We start from the raw sequence: 21196 nt of genomic DNA on the forward strand, positions 1-21196 counted from the left end.
ATTTACGAGCTTCGGTTTTGCGCCTCCCGGACATTTTTTATTAGACGAACCAACATGGATCCTAGATTCATTAAAGGGCTATTTGCAACAACTACTTTATAGGACATGCTCCCTTGTAGCCCGCAAAATATAATTTAAGCAGCGTCGACCAAAAAGCAGGGGTTAAGCATCTCCGAACATGAAAGTTTTATATTATCTGAGTCATTAGATCAATCTAAAAAAAAATTGAAGATAAACTCACATCTAGTTAACTTAAAAAAAACTAATACCTAAATTAACCATTAAGTACTCACTTGCATCTCTAATCCTCTTAATTAATAGTAGATGACAATTTGTGTAAAAATAATTGAGAAACCAAGTTTAAATGTATCTTAGTTTATATGTGATAAGTGATTGATAAGATTGTAAGTTGGTTTGATGATTTGAGATTGTATGAGCATGTCTACATATTGCAATTATGATCATGACTAATCTAAGTTGTAGAGAAAAATAGAGTTTGTGTTTTAGTCTCTGAGTTCAGAAAAAATATACTCATCGGATGATCTGTTGATGGAGAATTAATACAAGCCAGATGGTCCAGCGATAAGGCATTATGTACACTGGAGCATTTTAGGAGCCGGAGTTTAGGAGTTCTACATGCCGAATGGTCCAGAGATAAGTCAATATACACGCTAGAGTATTTCAGTACAGAAGCAAGATTTGATGTGTAAGCCGGATGGTCCGGCGATAGAGCACAATGCACGTTGGACTACTTTTTTCAGAGAAGTTGCAAAACAGCTTGTCCTGTGAAGATGTGCATGCCGGATGGCCCGGCGATGAGGAGTTGGCAACGCTGAATCATCTGATGTTCATGAATTTTCTTAGATGAGCTTTTCGACTAAGGTTTTTGATTTTAACTAATCTATGATGGAGTTGGAGATTCGTTTATACTTGTCTTATCATATACAGGTGATGGATATAACTTGACGGTCGACAGCGGGATGATCGGGGTCAAGCGGGGTACTTGGTACCAAATGATCGAGGAGGTCACAGATGAAATTAAGGGTGATCCTAGCAGTACATGCGGAAGTCAAGCAATCGCGAAGACGGTGCAAGTGACAAGGCGGTCTAAGGAATCAAGAGCAAGAGAGACTTGTCGACGGTCAGTATCACAAGATGGAGTACATAAGTCGACATCGGAATGCTTACTTAAGGTGTAAGCAAGTAGTCGTGAGTCACGTTTTGAGAAGTGTGCAAGGTGGTTTCACGGTTTGATCTTAAAATCGCGGAAGGATGGAGTGCATGTAGTATCATCGCAAAGGTTATGTCGAGGTGAAGCTAAGTTATGAAGATGCCACAACCGTTCAATAGACGGAGAAAAGATTGAACCAAAATACCACCGGAGATAAGTAGGAGTACATTGGAAGTGGGGGTATATTTTAGTAATAAGGAAATTTAAGAGCCAAGTAACCTCCTTAGAACTATAAATAGAGATGAAGGGCTGTAGAAGAGGCTAAAGCCAGTCATATGAGAGCATTATTGTAGGGTTTTAGAGGAGATGAATAATAGAGCTTATTCTATATATTATGTGATAGTTTTTATAAAAAAAGTACTTTATAATCTGTCGAAAATAGGACTATCTTTTGTAAGCAATGAAATTTATGTTTACTCTTATGCTTGTGTTCATCTTCTTGTAGTTTTTCTTTATTGGCTTCCTTGCTTTGTTTGCAAGTTTTTCGATTTTCGTTGCAATTTTTGTTTTAGTTATTGAGCTAGAATTTTTTACCTTGTAAAGTTATTCTTCTTAGTATTAGAGACATAAAATTCGCATACAAAGTTGGTCTTAAATTTTCTTATCTCTAGATCATTAACTTAAAAATTTTCTTCCCTTAGGTGCTTCCTTCTTTGAACTGAAATGTTTTCCCTTCAAATTACTATCTTTTATGATTATAACTCTTGAAATAGGTTTCAATGAAAATATATATATATATATAAGAGGGCTATGTCTCCTTTGATGTTTTTAATGGTAATTTGTTTTTCTCTTTGGTTTTACTTCTGCTCTTTGTTTTAAGATGCGTTAGATGATAAAATAAAAGAAGATCATCTGTTTCAAAACAATTAGAAAAAATACATATTTATCATATCTAATCGTCATTCTCGATCTAAAATAAGCTAACGTAAAAATATATACGTGTAAGTGACAACGTTGGTCTGAACAAAGGTAATTAGCAATTACCTCTTGAAATCACACCACAAATTTAGACCAGAAAAGCCTTTGCCAGAGCCTAACATGCCAACTAACCCTCAAGGCCGCCTCCAGTTCTCCCACAAATAGAACCCACTGGCCATATACTTTACTATCCCCTGCCTGCTGTGCCCAGTTAAGACTCAGCAACATGTGTGTGCACCAAGCAGATAACCTGAAATATGTTCAGAGCCACTGTGGCCTAATTAAAAACCGCATCTGCAGATTCATGTTGCAATATTCTACCTGGAAGCACACGTGTTTCAGTTTTGATTTGCTGAATGTTTTTTAGATTTTTAACAACAACAGCAACAATGCAATCGTACTATTACTGTACATATTGCGACCAACAACAGGCCAGGGAGGCTGCAGATTTGCAGTACGATCATATGAAATAAATTTATGAAGAAAATCATCAAACGGTGTGCAGTTTTCAGGGGCAGAAACATGTCTAGCATGAGTTATTTGAACCGAGCATATATGACAGGAACCGGGCAACTAAGATCGATTGAACATGATGAGATGTGTGCATTGAAATCGGCCTGTCCAATCTATTAATATGGCAACGTTACCTAATCAAAACAAGAAAAATATGCTCTTGCTTCACCTAAAAGTGCAACAAAATTTGATGGGATAACATATACCGGTCACTACCACGTATCACGCTATTAAATACAGTTTTTAACATACATCATATATGGGAAATGAAACTGTCTGTGTGAAATTTTTTTATCAAGTGTGTCACAGACAGTTAACCATCCGTCTGTAATATGATATAGTATAGACGATTTTTAATTAAGTAATATGATATAGCATACATGGTTTTCAATTAGAATCGTTTGTGATATTATTTTTAGAAAAAAGTAATATTTTCAACGTAGGATTTTTTTTTTTTAAAAAAAATTGCATTTGAGCCACCCGTGGCGGTCACGTGTTGTCACTTGATTTTTCATGTACTTGCGGTTTATAGGCGTTGAACCCATGCCCTCATACCATGCTCATAATTTACTTACCATCTTACTGTACATCATTGATGATAGCAATAGAATATAACCTTTTGACCCTTTTTTTCAAAATTTTAGATAATTATTTAGGTATCTAAATAACTTCAAATAAAAATGTTATAAACTATAAAGTTGTAGATCTTGTCAAAAACTATAATTTTCATGTAAAAAATTTCTTCACCCGACTTCGTATGAATATTTCATGAATTTTCAAATATATACTATAGACCAATATTTATAAAACTCATCTGTGTTGATCATCTAAGCATAGATGGATATTTGTTAAAAAAAAATCATATGCGCCTAGGAGAGCGAGAATACGCAGACGATTTTACTAAAAGATCACTGTGTATAGACAACTACTAGACATAAACGGATTTTCATACGGAGTCTGTGTCGTTCAACAACACACAGGCGGTATCTAGGAGCCGTCAACACATAGATGTCATTTTAGTAAAACTGTTTGTGTGTTCTCGCTCTCTAGGGATAGAAATGGATTTGATACGGATCGAATAGTCCACTTTCCATATTGCTATCCATATTTTAATACGAATACGAATATAAATCCAAATATCCTCAAATGCGAATACGAATCGAATAGTTCGAATCCAAATCCGCATTTGAATATCTACTCGATCAGGTTGTATGCAAATGTCCTGCACCTTTAACGATAAGAATTTTTATTTTGCTAAGCAAAAAAGTCGTTCACATTTGAAATTACTGGAATTACCAAAAATATAGAAATTTCATTCAAAAGTCATGTTGGAAATTTAAATTTTAGATCAAATTTTACTAAAATTTGTTCAAATTTGATTGGACCGGAATATATAAATTTCATTCACCTCTAAAACTTCTAAAACATTAGCGAAATTTGGTTCCTGGTTGGTGGATACGAATATTATTCATTTCTATTTTCAAATTCAAAGCAATTCGGATATCCACATTTGAATCCAAATCTCGAAAATGAATTCATATACATCCATTTTAATATCTGTTTTAGACACAAATACGGATACAAATATCCATATTTATGTTCTAACGGATATGAATATTGGATAATTTGGATACCGGATATCCATTTTCCACTCCTATCGTTTTTTTAGATGGCTGAGAATATCATAGATATTTTTTCTGTCAATCGTCTATATGTAATTTATTATTGACGACTTTTAAATAACCGTATGTGATCATATATCTATTATTGCTGTTTCTTGGTAGAGTTGACTGGAGTCAAGCTTGTTTAATGCAACCCTGAACAGAAACGACATAAAAATAAATAAATAAACTGTGCGCGAGAAGGAATAATTTGGCTACTCAATTCAGTGACGGATGCAGAATTGTCCTGTACACTTAGCAACTTCGCATGCATATATATTCTATACATATATATATTGCTGGTTTGATTGTATGAATCAATATTTCAATGGGTGTATATATATAATTTGTATAGAATGTATATATGTATAGAATGTAATTTGTTGCTGCCTTCTAATAACATGTTGAAGATTTGCAGGCAACAACTGACATTTTGGGGCCTATCGCCTGCCTAACTCACATAAAGGCTCCTCCCCTGTAGCATGACAAGGACAAGCTCACATGAGCTGAACCAGATAATTCGTGAGTCCCACCCTCTCACCCCTACCTTCTTCCTCACCTAATTAAGATTTATATAAAAAATAGATAAATTAATTATAAGATAAATAAAAGAATCAACAAATAGATAAATATTAGATAAAAAAATAAACGATCAAAATAAATCTCCCACCACTCTCTCATCTCTTCCCTTTGAAAAGCAGGCTACTTGTGGTGTGCCCACCCTTTCTTCCTCCCTGTGCTACCTCTCCCTACAACCCCACCTCATACACGTGCATACATACATATATACAGAGAGAGAGGTCACAAGCTTACCGGCCTAGCTACAAACACACATATAAGCACAGTTGCAAGCCAAAAGTAAGTATCCATCCCTCCACCCTTCCCTTTTCCACTCCCCACCAAGAACCTTCACAGTACTGCTACCACTCATTGTCACATCTCCTAGCCAGCCTGCAGCCCCCTCTTCTTCCTCCTTGTTCCTCTTCCTCCTCTTGCTCCTCATCCCTCTCTTGATTCGCAGCCCGCATAATCCCACAGCACAAGCTAGCACACAAACCCTTCAATTCATCCCTAGCTAGCTGATTGAATTCACCAGTAGCCACAAGCCAAGAAACCAACAAGAACCGAACCCTGCGATTCTAAATTCCAAAATCCTAAGCCATCCACTAATATAAAACAAGCCTCAAAGTCCTATAGTATCAATAGTAACAGCACACCACAGGCAGTAGATAGGCATTCGGCGGACCAGTAGCATACCATAAGCGCATAGTTGTATACTGCTGGTCAAAGGTCAAGGCTGCAGCCTGCAGGGCGGGCGGGGGGGAGGGAGGCAGGAGGCACCGGCGTCTAACTACCTCGGCCTCGATCATCGCTGGAGATGGAGTTCACTGCCGGACCGATCCGGTCGGGCTGCGGCGAAAGGGTGGAGCACCCGGAAGGGCAGGCGGAGGCGGTGGAGAAGGAGCACATGTTCGACAAGGTGGTGACGCCGAGCGACGTGGGGAAGCTCAACCGGCTGGTGATCCCAAAGCAGCACGCGGAGAAGTACTTTCCCTTGGACACGGCGGCCAACGAGAAGGGCCTCCTGCTCAGCTTTGAGGACTGCACCGGCAAGCCCTGGCGCTTCCGCTACTCATACTGGAACAGCAGCCAGAGCTACGTCATGACCAAGGGATGGAGCCGCTTCGTCAAGGAGAAGCGCCTCGACGCCGGGGACACCGTTACCTTTGGACGCGGAGTCGGCGAGGCGGCGCGAGGAAGGCTCTTCATCGACTGGCGCCGCCGACCCGACCCGCCTGTACAGTACTACCGCCTCCCGTTCCCGTCCGTCCCCTTCGCACCATGGGCGCACGCGCACCCCGCCGCGGTCGGCTCCAGGACGGTGCTCCACCTGTCGCCCTCGCCCTCCTCGCTCCACGACTCCCATCGCCTGCACGTCTCGTACGACGCCTACGGGCCCAGCACCAGGCAGGTGCTCTTCTACCGGCCGCACCAGCAGCATCAGCATCAGCATCAGCAGGCCACGGTGGTGCTGGAGTCGGTGCCGGTGCGGATAGCGACAACGCCAGGGCACGCCGAGCGGCCGCCTTCCGTGGCGTCGCCGGCCTCGAAGCGCGTGCGGCTCTTCGGGGTGAACCTCGACTGCGCGGGCTCCGAGGAGGAAAACGGCGGCGGGAAAACGGAGCCGCCGCCGTAGACCCTGCCGTCGCCGCCGTCATCGTCGTCGTCCTCCTCCGGGAAAGCGAGGTACCCTTTGAACCTTGACTTGTGAAGGGCGTGGTCGTGGTCGTACGTGCGATCGATCTACCACTACAGCTACTACTTCCCAGCCACTTCTGCCGCCATTGACTGCACAAATGGTCGTCGTGGGGAGGATCAAGAAGTCAAGAAAGGAAGGGGAGGAGGAGGAGGCGGCGGCCGGAGCAAGGATGAGCACCTGCAATCTTCGTAATCCGTATATAGCTAATCTCTCTTAATTTCCTTAAGCAATTGCAGTGTGAGGGGAAATAAGAAGATTAAGAACAAAGCAGCAACAAAAAAATATTTCTCGCTGGTTAATTTCTTGCTTCGATTTGCTTTGCTTTTCTCTGAGTTGATTTGCACGTGCTTACTATAATTAGCTTGGTCTTATCGCTTCTCTTCTTTATGTAGAGAGCGAGACCAGTATATAATGTATCAGGGAGAAGACGATCGAACTGGTTTCATGCAATTCTGAAATCTACGGAGTAATTGTATATTACCATGACCAAGCCTAGGAAACAAGGCGTGCTCCCCACATATGATAACAATTAATTTGCTGCATGGCGTGGAGTATATCTTGGGGACGACAAGTGTGTTCTACTGTACTGCACGCATGGATTGTTCTTGTTCTTGCTGCTGGTGTTTAGACAGGTCAATTGGGCTCTCCTTCCAAAGCTGCTAAGCTGTAGGGGAGAGGAGGCAGGTGTCTTTAAAATGTGGGAGCTAGCTAGCCAAGCCATGCCAGATCGAGCAGCCAGCCATCTCTCTCTAGGACAGGCAGGACAGGCAGTTATTGGAGGACTGGAGGTCAGATGCTAAATCCTTCTCCTATCCTACGCATGCTGCACACTCTACATCCGTAAGCTAAAGCGTCTATCTCTCTCTCTTTATCTCTCTCTGTGCTCCCACCACTGTTCCACTTCTTGATTTGGTTTGTGCATTTGTCTCTAGTGCCATCCTTCCCTGTTGCTTCTGTTGCTGCTGTTTCTTCTGCACCAGCAGTTCTGTCTATTGTGTTGAGTGTTCATCAGGCATGCATGCCACTCATACATGAGCTAAATTCCAAGATTTGCGTATGGTATCCTGCCTTTTCTGCAGGCAATGCTAAAAATAAAAAAGTGGTGCATTTAAAAGTATATGTGAGATACTTTCCTGATGGATTCAGTTTTCCCCCTTGATCTTTTAGTGTCAGGGTGAGGAAGAGAGAAGAATCTCTACATGCATGTGGATGCACACTGCAAAATTGCAGACCACATTGCATAGTGATGCACGGTACAAAACATTGTTGCGAATACATGACCTTGCTACAAAATAGTCCTTCACTGCTGGTTCTAACCAGGTTTTCACTACCAATTTTAGAACTGGCAGTATGCAAAGGGTAGTGATAGTCTGATTACTATCATTGTCGGTTGTTATCCACCGACAATATTGCCATAGTCTAGAAACAAAAAAAAATAAAAAATCCTACTCGGCACTCGCAACCCCCCCCCCCCCCCCGGCGCCAGCTTTGCGCCACTCGCTCACTGACCCCTGCACCCATTCCGCCGCCGCGTGTCCCGCCACCATCGCTGCTTTCATTCATGAGTGTAGCAAGATCAAACATTCACATCATCGAGATCAGTAGCATCAAACATTCACATTCACATACATCAAACATTCACATCCACACGCAGAGAAAGAAATCAACAACCTACAAACATTCACATCTACATAGAAAGATTCACATCACAGATCTGGATGGACGCTGAAGATGGAGTGCCCCAGCTACTGCTGCTGCGTGGTGCACCGATCGAGCACACCGTGGCCCTGCTGACCGTAGATGTCGTTGAAGTCGGAGGAAGCGACGCTGATGCGCTTGGCAAAGTAATCATGGTCAAAGCGTCCCAGGGAGTAGTAGAGCACGGCAGTGTCACGGACGGCGAGGGAGACCTTTGCCCAGAAGTCATTCCTCGACGTCGTGAGGAGATCAATTGAGATATGAGAGAGGAGAGATTGAGAGAGACTTAACTGGATTGAGAGAGAGGAGATCGATTGAGATACAAGAGAGATGAGAGATTGAGAGAGACTTAACCGGACGAGCGGACGCGAGACTTAACTGGATTGAACTTAAAATTCGAATCCGGCCCTAGAATCACTGTCGATCCTTGGCTTTAACCGGTAGTGATGAAAGATTTAGACATCACCGCTGGTCGATTGCTTGAGCCGGCAGTGATTCCTCTTATCACTGCCGGTTCGTAAGCCGCGATGATAGGTTCTTTGCGCACGGCTTACGAATCGGTAGTGATACCTTATCACTACTGATCCATTAGAAACTAGCAGTGATAGGTTGGCATATAAAACTGATTCTGAAGTAGTGTGTGGCAATGAAAAACTTAACCTGTGGGACACAAGTACTCCATAATAATATTATATATTTGCACAAAACCTTGCTGATTTGGTCTGGCTTATATACTTATCTAGGTATGTTTACTGGGTAGTACTAGTAGTAGCCATTGATAGGAGATGAGAGCTTTTAATTTCTGCTTCACCCATGCATGAGCAGGCTCTGCCATTGCTCAGTGTCACTCATTATTAGGCCCTTAACGCTGGGTGTATACTCTGGGCTACCTGCTCCCTAGATCATGTAGTAGAGATTTGTCCATAATGATTCTCCCTTGATTTTAGTCCAGGATCAATATGCATGCCTTGTCAGAAATTCAGTATATGAAATTAATATAGCAGCAGCTTTGGTGTTGTACATGAGTTTGCCTTTAATCTTACTGTTGAGGGTCATGAAAAAATCACTCTGATATCAGAAGTCAGGACTCGGGACCATGCATGCATGGGGTTAATGCCGTGATAGAGTGATCAAGATCATCTTTTTATATAATACTACCTCCATTAATTCCATAACATAGGGCGTGTAGCAATCAAAGATGCTTTATTATTCACAGCAGTCATTTTTGTCCTTCCCAAACAAATTCACAGTCATTTAGCGTAGCAAGTCTGAAGCAGACTGTTTATCATCCTTCAATTCCTTTCCGGCCAGGCATTATTTTTTCAGGAATCAAAATTTAATCGTACATGCATGGTTCTTTAGGAACTCCTGGTACTTTGTAATGTAAGCGGCTCTTCTGGTTGTCATGTCGCATTGTGCAATAAGGTGCATTCATATATCACATTGCTCATATTTTGCCTAAATTAAGCTAATTTGTATACATAGAATTATCAACTAATTGATCAATAACTGTCACTTTGTTCCTAGTATGTACTTGAAAAATCAACGTGAGTATTATATTCCTGTTTTGAGTGTGCAATAATCGATCTCTAGTGTATTCGAAGGATGTGTAGTATATCCTAATTGCATGATCTCTTCAGGTTAGTCACTTTTGTTGTAGAAATTGCCTTGATAATATAGTGCACAATAACTACTTGCATATAAATTGCTTAAATGAAAGGTAAGGATCAAAATTTCATTCGAGTAAGTGAAAGAAATGGCAGTTAGAGTATCAACACGCATAGAAGTAGTGTACTTAGGATCTACTACGCGCAAAAGAGGCAATGCTTCAAATCTCCAACATCTCTATTATGTGTAACGTTGTACACATATATTATACTTAAGTTGTTCTTTGTTTTTGCATAGATAATGTTCTTATGAATTGTTGCTTATTGACAGTTAGAGATAGCAGGATGACACGCATTTACATCGAAAAGAACATTCCATGCTTGTGCATGTGTAGTTGATTTGCCTAAATTAGACCATTAAGTTGTTTCTTTCTGGTTGGTCGACATTCGCACTTTTGATTGATAACAAAGAGACGGGGGGCTCATGAACGTAATGCAGGCACTCATATTCATGCATTTGCCTTACGAAAACTAGCAGATATCCCCCCCCCCCCCCCCCGAACAAGATGGCAGCCAGCATGCATGCAACAGTACATAAGAATGGTCTATATACTATATATTAGAGGATGTGTTTTTGCTATAGTATTGAAAACGAATAGAGATTGGGGGCAATTCCCTAATACTTCTTTCCTAACTCTAAAATGGAATTAGGGAAGAGAAGAGCATCCATCGATACATAGGCATCAATATAAATGGTGTCTCGCCCCAAAATTATTGTAATGCAGAGACACATACATGTGTACTCATGTTAGCATGATTTGTCTGATATCTATCATCTTTTATTTGTCATTAGCTATTATGAAGAACTCAATACGAAAAACATAAATGTCCTTTTCTTGTGAGTTGGGATCTTCTTCCATCAATGTCTTGAAAATGAAGTGTGAACTTGTAGGGGTAAATATAGCTACCTAGCTATCAAGTCCATGCCCATGAGCAAAATAACGACCTGCAAATGATCTGCACGTTTTCTTTTGCCTTTTTTTATTAAAATGTGTATCGGTGTCTGTGTCTATATATATAATGGTCACAAGTTGAATGTGGATCTGCCTTTCCTTTCCTGACTATTTCCTATTCCCTCTACTTTGAAATTATATCATTTTGGACATCAATATAATCCACAAAATACAAATTTAACTACTACTTTTTATCGTAATATATTAATAAAATATAGCAAAAATATATTATTATGAAAGTACTTTTCAAGAAAAATCTACCCATGTCATTTTCATGTATCCAAATTAAATACATCAAAAATAATTTGTGTAAAAGTTTAAAACAGTTGACTGCACGTAACAAAAAACGACACTTATTTTTGTATTGGAGGGAGTATTTAGTTTCACCTTTGTACTCTGAATTTCATTCCTTTAAAATGCACTGATGCACAACTCAACGGCGTGTTGTCGAAAAAAATATTCTACATCAAATTTGGCCGCGGGTGCAACTTTCGTTTCGGAATTTACAGGGCCTATAAGGCTAGAACAATTTTGGATCCAGGAATTTGACATGAAACTGCTCAGTTCTTGCAGAAAGTGGAAAAAAGATCCCTGTTCCAATCTAGGCCTAGCATTAGCTGGTGGTGTGCGTGGCCGCAAAGGATCCGGCTAGAGCTGGCCGATCCAGAAGATCGATCAGCAAGCAGACCGTGAGGAGGGAGGAAATTACGTGCCATGCTTGTTGCCGCTGTCTTTATCGATCTCTCGATCGCTCCATGGTGCCTGCATGGACCATTCTATGAGGTAGCTAGCTAGCTACAATATGGGGAGCACGCTAGCTAGAGTAGCCTCGTAGCTTAGCTAGGAGCTAGCACTAAACTATCACTAGGTCCGTATTGTGGGGCTCACCCTAAGCATGCAGCTCAACGGCAGCGGCTATGAACGATCGATCGCAGTCCATCTTGCACATCTTGCGTCCGACGACGTGGTACGACCGACGGTGCCGCGCGCCCATCCAGCCGTGCGCTCCACTGCGCCGGCGCACGCACGCTACCGCTACCCAAAGCGCGCCAGCCGGCCGGTGTTGATGCGCTAGCTAGCTAGCTCCGGCCATGTGAGTGCGAGCCACCGCCAATTATAGTGACAGATCGAGAGCTATAAAGTAAATGTGGTTTTCTTCTTTTTATTTCTCTTCGTCTTTTCTATTTTCCTCCTCCTTAACTTCTTCTGCATCTTCCATACTTAAAATTGAAGAGGACTTAGAGAAAGAGGTGGCGGGCTCCCAAGTATTCTTATGTAGAGGGGCTCACCCCTATTGGATCCGCGGCTGACAATGTGTTTGTGTTTTGTTGTATTAATTGGTAAAGCTCACAGGAACGAAAATAAACACACATTATATATATATATATATATATATATATATATATATATATATATATATATATATATATATATATATATATCTTTGTTGACCATAGGTTGCTGTACTGTAGTACGCATGTGCTGTTCAAAAAGCGCTTTAGTTTTGGTACGAACCGTCAAAGGTAGGGTTTAGAACTTGCCAAGAAAGTTTAGCTTAGGCCAACTTCAGCAGTACCACTGTCCAGTGCTACAGTGTCGTACAGTACTGCTACAGTGTTGCGAGGGAGTACGGAGTATGCAACCTGTAGCAGTACTGTTTATAGTGGATATCAGTGCTAATAAGGAAAATACTGTAGCATACTGTTTTTAGAGGCTGATGGTGGATCCGGAAGAAAGAAAAGAGTAGTAGAAGGTAGGAAATAGGATAGCTGTTAGAGATGAAAAAATAAGAGGTGCTATAATAGTGATAGGGGATGCTGTAATAGTATTTTTGAGGATGAAAATTTAAGATAACTACTGAAGATGACCTTAGACAGTAGTACGGATCGATCTAGCAAGCTAAGTTAGCTGCCAAGTAGAAAGGGGAGAAAGAAAAGGCTAAAATGAGGGGTGAGAAAGGAAGAACTGTCTTCTATCTTTATCCATTTACACATCAGCGAGCATATTTTTGAGACCCTCTTCAGTACTTAACTACTAATTATTTTGTGTGCGGTAAGGTTAAAATCGATGCAAAATTGAGTTGTTCATTTGCAATATATATCTATCTACACTTCCTACATTCCAGCGGTCCACGGGTGCTGGCGAGGTTCCTAAAGGAGTTTGATTTGGGGAGGGTATTCTTCATCGTCAGTTTTAGAGGAAGCTTCGGAGGAGACAGGTGGGCGCGGGAGCGGGATGTCACTAACCACGAGCGGTGGAGGATGGCCATTGAGCCAGGGTGGGTAGGGGAATATAAATCATCCAGGTTAGCGTGAGTGATGGGTGTAGATCCAGTCACAGGTAATTCCGCCGTCAGAGATGATTGGAGATGGATGGGAGGTGAAGAGGTGGCGAGCAGAAAGGAACATGCACGGCACGAGCTAGGCGGGAGGTTAAAGACGGCCGTAAAATAGCATTTGCCATCGTCTGAATATTTTTTTGCAAAAACAATCATCTGAAAAAAAGTATTTGCTTTGTACACTGCCTATGCTGCATGGTCACTTTCGGTTGGCCGCCCATGCAACGAAACCCCGGAGCATCCAAACGTGGGCACCATTTTTCTACATATATAGATATAGATGCAGACATGTATCAAATATGCCTGAAGTATCCATGACAGGTCCATCAACAGCTAAGTCAAACAAAGCTGCCTGCCTGACTAAGCTAGCAATCAAAGCCTGTTTCTTATCATAGCACTTTCAAGCACACATCGTTTGAGAGCAACACATATTGTGAAACCGAGATTAGCCATTAAAGAGGAGTGAAACATCCTCTCATTAAATTTCTTTTGAAACAAATAGTTTTCTTCTATTTATCATCCAACACACCTTAAAACCTCAACGAAAGTAAAATTACTAAAGACACTATTTAAGAAGAGAAGTTCCAAAACAACTTGACTCCACGGATGATATATGACCCATAGATTCCATTCAATGTCATTTCATATGTCTTATTCCACAAAAGCTTACAATTATGAATCAACATGAGCAACCTAGAGAAAAAAAATCCCCAAGTTGATAGAATAGAAGCAGGAAAATTCAATACCCTCTTGTACATATATATGTGCGAATTTTATACCTCTAATAACAAGAAGAATCACTTTATAAGGTGTTGAACTTACCGTTCAAAAACCAAGATGAAAATCACAACCAAAAAGCAAAACTTGCAACTAAACACATAGCCAATAGAAGGAGATGAACTCAAACACGAGAGGAAACTTACACTTCATTTCAACATGAGGTCAGCCCTATTTTATAAAGATTACAAAGTATTTTCTCACACAAAAGCTCTAACATATTACAAAGACTAAACTTATCCTCTCATCTCTTCTAAAATTCTAGCTCTCAAACATAAATGGTTGGCTTACCATATCCTTACAGCCATATCCCTCTATTTATGGACCTAGAGAAATAGCTTAGCTCTTAAGCTTTCTTGCTCCTAAAATACCTCTCGCTTACAATAGCCTTCACTCTACCACTAGGGTATTTTGATCCATTTTCTACTCCGTCAATTGAACGGTTATGGCACCTTCATAACTTAGCTTCGCCTTGATGTTAGCTCTACGATGATGCCACGTGCATTTCATCCCTCCATGGTTTCGAGGCCAAACCGCGAAACCGTCTCTTACGCTTGTCAAAAAATAACTCATAGCTGCTTGCTTTAACCTCAGACAAGCATCCCGATATCGACGCGTGTACTCTGTCTTACGATCTTGACCGCCGGTAAGTCTCTCCCGCTCTAGATCCTGATACCTCAGGCTGCCTTGTCACTTGCACCGGCATCCCCTTCGCTTAATTTCATCAACACGCCGTCTTCATCCTTCCTTATAAGCTTTGCTTGAACTCCATGTGCACAGCTAGGATTATCATTGACTCTTCCCGGCCTCCTTGATCATCTGGCACCAAGCACCATGCTTGACCCCAATCATCCCGCTGTCAGGCGTCAAGTTGCATCCATCACCTACACATCACCGGATCATCCGGTGAGTACAACTGCATCAAACCTTATTTTGCAACATCTTGGTTAATTGGTCCGGTGAAGCCTCCAGTGCTCACACAGCTAATCATCAAACTATCCAGTGTGCATCTTCTCTCTGGCACACTTCTTTGGAAAACTGTCTGGTGTTCACATCCCCTAAACACCGGACCATCTGGTGCAACATTCAAATTTTGCCACCAAAGAAAGAATGCTCTAGCGTGCACTGCCTCTGATCATTGGACTACCCAGTGTGTAGAACAGCTCTGGCACTAAAATCTTGCATCTTTGTTAAATGCTCTGATCTGTGCCTCTTTGACAACAACGAACACAACAGCTAGAGATGTGTACTATAGCGGCATTGTATGCTACTTGTGCGATGACATTTTGTCGTGTATATATATTTCCTCTCCTTCTCTTTGCACCAGCTCAAGCTAGGCCGGCCGCCTAGCCTGTTCTTTTCTTCTTTTCCTGGCTAGGTCAGCTTAGCCCAAGCGCCCCCGCCTCCTTATCCTCTCCGCCTGAGCGCCCCTAAGCCTGGCTCCTGTTCTTCTTCTCCCCGTGCCGCCTCTCCCACACCGTATCGCACTTCCCCTCTGCTCTCCGCCTCTTTCGTTGAGCTGTAGGCCCGCCACCACCGCCTCCTCTATCTCTATCCCGTGCGAATGGAAATCGATTTTTGATTTTCCACAAATCCTAACCACCTTAGACTCTATCTCCTCTGTAAGCCCTAATGACTTTGAGTTGATCTCCTTAGAGGGGACCCTGGGACGCGCCTATATAAGGAGGAGGGAGGGGGTGCCCGAGGGGGAGGGAATCTTGGATACCTTGGCCAGGCCCTATCGCATCCAGTTTTTGCTGCACAAAATCGCCGCCGCCATCGCGCAAGTTTGCCACACACCATGAACATCGATCACAAGCCATCGTCGCCATGAACACCAGCTGCATTGCCACCGCTATCGTCTCGCAAGGTGAGCCCGGTCATGCCTTCCCTTCCTCTGTCCAACAACTGGTAGCATTACCTCACCATGCCCTGTTGTCACCGGCCCGAACCCGATCCTTGCAGTCAAATTGGGGGTGGCAGCCTAGCGTGATGTGTGGTCGCCGGCTCTTTCTCTCTCGCTTTAACATCTATCTTGCTCATGCATGCCCCGACCATCGTGCCATGATGCTATCACTCCCTCTGTCTAGCCACTGGTAGCATGACCTCGACGTGCCCTATCACTATTGGCCCGAACTCGATGCATGCAGTCAAATCGGAGGTGGCAACCCGACGCGATGTGCAGCCGCTGGCTCTTTCTATCTCGCTTTGTCACCTATCTTGCTCGTGCGTGTCCCTGGCCATCACGTTGTGGTGCTATCACTATCTCTGTTGTGCGCCGTTGTGCTGTTCAAGCCCAGCTGCCTGTCTCTATGCGTGCCCGACTGTCGTGCCATGAGATGTTGAAGTCAATACTTCGAGAAGCTAACGCTCCGACCATGTCGTTGAAGTATTGCGCTCCAGCTACGATGATTGAATGTCGTGGTTGCTGCACGTGTTGGCTTGGTCGTTCTTCGCTCACAGCGTTGTGCCTACTGCTATGACCCGTCGTGGCGATATTCAGTGTTGTTGTGCTTGTGACCGGCCTATTCTTGTCCTGGTGATCCTGATTATGGCCCTTTAAGGCACCATTGCCTGATGGCCTTGTCCTTTGCAGTTGGATATGTTGGCTTGTTGCTAGCACATGGTTCCATTATTCCACTACTATTGTTTTTTTGTTTGCTAATGTTGATCTGAAATAAGTGCTGGCCGTGTTTGGGTCGATCTGAAATAGATAAGTGTTGGCCATTTTTGGGATGGCTATGATCATGTTAAAGAGTTATGTGCCTATGGTAGCTCCTCTAATGTTTGGCTCCTAGCGGCCTTCCTCCTGTTGTTGGCCAGTTATCCTGTGGCATTTGGTTTGATGGGACTCCTATTGTTGTCCCCCTATTTTCAGTTTTGCTGCCTCTCTGAATTATGAAGGATGCTTTCAGATTGTTTCATTGAGAAGAATGGTGGCTCGATGCTTATAATGCTCTTGCCCTGTGTATGTTGATGACTCCTTTTATCATTGTTGATGTTGTTTGCTTACAGATCGACCAATGTGATGCTAATGCCTTTGTGGCACGATCCATTGGTGATTACCCTCTGCTTGTGTGGTTTTTGCCTTTGTGGCTCGCCTATGTGGCTGTCGGATAACACTGATCCCAGAAAATATATGTGCTATTGCGGCAAGAGCCTGCATGGCCCACAAGTGATCACCCTCGTCTTTGTGGCTTTTACCTGTGTAGCTCATTGCCTTCGGAGATGGCCGATGAGGACAAGTACGAGGTCCGAAGAGGAAGTTAGTGAGTCAAGCACGACATCAAAGCTCCTGGTTTTTGCCACGCTGCCACTTCCGATCAAAGATACTTGTCGTGTCGCGCTCCTAGCCCATCTCTTCACATATACATACATAATTCTGAGGTCATACGTGGCCGATGATGATCGGGATGCATAAACAATTCAAAAAGCTCATGCTATACTGTTATCCCATTCTCCACTGCTTTTATTTCTAACGCTTACCTTGCTCGATCTTTTTTACGTGTGACTACAACCTTGTAGGCTCGGAGACGTACTCGATATGATGACTGCCAGCGTAGCTTAATTGAAGGTAGCATGAAGACAGACGTAATTAACCGGAGAGCTTCACAAAGTCCTGGGAACCAAGACAAAACAATCGCCAGATCATTGAGATAATCAGATAGCGTGCGCGTTATGGAGTAATATGTATAATGAGATAAATTGTACTTTATGAATTCGACATGAATGAATAAAGTTTACATGTTTCCGAACATCCAATTATCCTCCCGTCTTTCGTATATTTTGTATATTGGCACGTCCATAAATACTACATTCATAGTTATACAAACATAAATTCAAACGTGAGTTTCCCTTACTCAAACACTACTGTAGGTCTGACCAGATGAATAAAAGCTTATCTCAGCTTCGACGTGGTTCTTTGTATAAAAGAGGCTTGTTTTGTAATGTCGTCCTCTCTCTATAGGTTTCCTCCTGCTTGTTGTACAACCATCTCTCTAACACCTTGCAAATAAGAATATTGGCTTGAAGCCCCAAACTATACTTGCTTTTTTTTTGCAAACATACAGAAACAACTACTAACTAAAAATACCCTTTATGCTATAGAATTTGCATAGTCCTCTAGAGTGTCTTCATCTCCCTGTCTGTTCAGCAATTTGGTATTTACTTTAGAAAAAATGGAATAGATATCTACACGGTGAATTTAGATGAATAGTTGGGACAATACACAGTTCAACCACCCGTCTGTGAGTCCAGCCGCCACTGACCTACCTAGTTAGTTGCATTCATGTGGTTTATATACATATCATGATAACTAGTTAGTATTTACTCCTCTGATCATAAATATTTATTATTTTAATTAAGATTCAGTCAAACTTTAAAACTTTGACCATTATTAGTTTTTAAAATATTTAATTTGAAAATATAAATCACACGTATAGATTTATCTTAAAAATACTTTCATAATTTTATATTTTTATTAAATATTATAATTATATTCTAATAAAAATAATTGTTAGAGTTGTATATCGAAAATCGTAAAAAATAAAAATAATAAGTATTTATAACTGAGGGAGTATAATTCTCGTATGTACTGCGTGTAATCATAAACCACTTGCTGCAGCTGAAGAGGTGATGACAAATAAGACACACATAACGTTAAATTTTTCCGAAAGGATCACAACTGGTTGAGAATAGATCCTAGCTAAAAGAAACCGCTGCAACTTGCACACATTGGTTCTTTCGTAAAAAGATACTATGTTGACATAGAACTCACGCACAAGGGCGAGGAGGAAATGAAAAAAAAAAGGGGTAAATGTGGAAACCTCAAACGATGATGTGAAGTAGGCCATCACATCTCAATCAGAAAAATGTGGGAGAAAACATTGTGTAGCGTGAAAACTTTTTTCGACAGGACTACAATTTGTCGAGACAGGTTTTGGAAAACGACTTCCGCGACTTGCAAAAGTTTTTGTTCTTGATTTCAACTATCGCAATTTACACTACTTGAAAAAAGCTTATTAATGACACTCGTCATCCTGAACATGTCACTAATGAGAGATCATTAGTGACGAGTTATATTATAACCTGTCACTAATAAGATTATCAGCGATGGGTCATAATCGTTACCCATCACTAATATTCAATCATTAGTGACTGATCGTAATCGTGACTCGTCACTATTAACAAAATATTAGTGAATGTTGACTCATTACTGATGACTGATGAATATTTTTCATTTTTTTTAAATGTAAAATGTTAATAAAAATATTTTTTTCACCTGAGTCATTCCCATATAGGCCCATCACATATGCGCTATAAGCCACGCTATTTTTCACATTACTTTCAGTCTGCGTTCTGTGGTAATCAAACTCGTGACCTCTTTCTCGTGTGCGTAGCACCGTTACCACCTCACATATCATATAGTTATGATAGAAACTGAATATTTTATTATTTTAATATTATTTGCCAAATGTCATTAGTGACGCGTCATAATCGTGACTCGTTAGTCATGACTAATTTTGTCAAATTTCGTTTACATCTAAATTTGTACTAATATTTTATGAATTTCTTAATGTTTCATGCAAACGATCGCAATTTGATAGGTGATTCGAAATGCTATTGGTAAAACAGGCATATTTTTGCATACGGGCTCCGATTTCAATATTTTTTACTTTACAAATATCTACAGAAAAAATTACATCTATTTCTCCCCGATTATATCCGAATTGGAAAATGTTCGAGGCCAAAATTTGCTTAGAAGATAGAGTTATCGCCTACTGAAGTTTCTACACCTTTTTTTAGAACGCGTGTTTGTATCTATAGCCGTCACCCTTGCATCAAACTTGAGCATAAATATACAACGGTTCCTATTATAATGCTGCTGAGGTGAGAAAAAATGATAGAAAAATAAAATAAAAATAAAAAATATTTATAAATAACAGCATTAGTGACAGATCACAACTTACCCATTACTAATAACTAATTTAGAATGATCTGTTACTGATGAGTTAGTCACTAGTGACTGATCATAACTTGATCTGTTCTTATTATCATCAGTGACGGATCATATTACAACCTATTACTAATCATCATTTATTCGTAACGAGTTTAGATTAGGTCTCGATCAAATAGTACATTAGTGATGGATTATAATAAAATTTATCATTAATATGTGTTTAATAAAAAATCTATCACTAATTTTATATCTTATTTATCTATTTTTTATGTTGCTATAGTATGATCCCGGTAAAGTATCCATACGAAACAACACATGAGTGGGGAGATGTAGAATTGGGCGGAAATTATTGCCGGGGTCCTTTGGAGTGGTCCCGTTCTGCAGGCACTACTATAGTACTAGTAGGCGTTCGTTGACAGTGGCAGAGGTGGCAGTGTGTCGGCGCAGTCTGTCATTCCCTGCTCTCTTGTGACGCCATTACCTTCGCTGAGCTGGAGTAGCAACCGACTGCGAATACGTCGTGGGACCAAATGTTTCATTGGACCAACATGTCAGCGAGTAGTAGGTTGGACATTATTAGTACGCGAGGTCTGTACTCAAGACAAAACTGGGCGCCGCAGGCCAATGAGCAGAACGGAATGTGATCTTTGTCGTCATCTCACGCCACTGCAGCGGTGGCACAGCTTCGTTCCGGGACCACACGTCAGCGACCAAAGATTAGGCTCACCAATCAAGAAGCTATGGTCTGTCCAAAATCCTGCATGCTTCGTGAGCTTTTTTTTTACTTTCATATTTCGAAAATAAAAAAATTACTAAACTAGATTTCGTTTGAAAAATTTATAAAAATAGACTATTATCCTCCGTTGAAATATATAAAAAAAAGCCGTCTAATTTTGAATTTTTTTATTTTTGAAACAAAAAAATCCATGCTTCGTTGCCCCTTTTCTTTCTTATTACTAGTAGTAAATTTTTTGGTGGGTTGTTGCATTCAGTTGACATTGCTGCTGCTCTAGCTCTACCGTGCAGGATTACACAGCCGTTGTGTCCTTCACATTGAAAAGGCGAGCTAACTCCATACATATGCACGTAGGAGTGATGCATGGCTAATAAATATGGATGCACATGGTTTCACCAATTTCATTGGATTGCCCTGGGAGCGTATTGCACTTTATAGACATTTCCAACAATTTATGAATTTGTGACTGGACAGTGGATCTAGAT

General features: G+C 41.3%; 1 protein-coding gene across 1 annotated transcript; it reads left to right on the top strand.

The window, feature by feature from the left end:
* The first annotated feature begins 5046 nt into the window (after nucleotides 1–5046).
* On the top strand, nucleotides 5047–6903 carry LOC133911440 (B3 domain-containing protein Os03g0120900-like). Its single transcript, XM_062353679.1, has 2 exons — nucleotides 5047–6570; nucleotides 6654–6903. The coding sequence occupies exon 1, from the start codon at nucleotides 5702–5704 to the stop codon at nucleotides 6518–6520; it is 819 nt and encodes a 272-aa protein (XP_062209663.1). The 5' UTR covers nucleotides 5047–5701; the 3' UTR covers nucleotides 6521–6570; nucleotides 6654–6903.
* The last annotated feature ends 14293 nt before the right edge of the window (nucleotides 6904–21196 follow it).

This window comes from Phragmites australis, chromosome 3, assembly GCF_958298935.1.
Source record: "Phragmites australis chromosome 3, lpPhrAust1.1, whole genome shotgun sequence".
Classification (NCBI taxonomy): domain Eukaryota; kingdom Viridiplantae; phylum Streptophyta; class Magnoliopsida; order Poales; family Poaceae; genus Phragmites; species Phragmites australis.

Excerpts from the sequence above, each read along its gene's own strand:
- LOC133911440 (XM_062353679.1), top strand. The coding sequence starts at position 5,702 with ATGGAGTTCACTGCCGGACCGATCCGGTCGGGCTGCGGCGAAAGGGTG.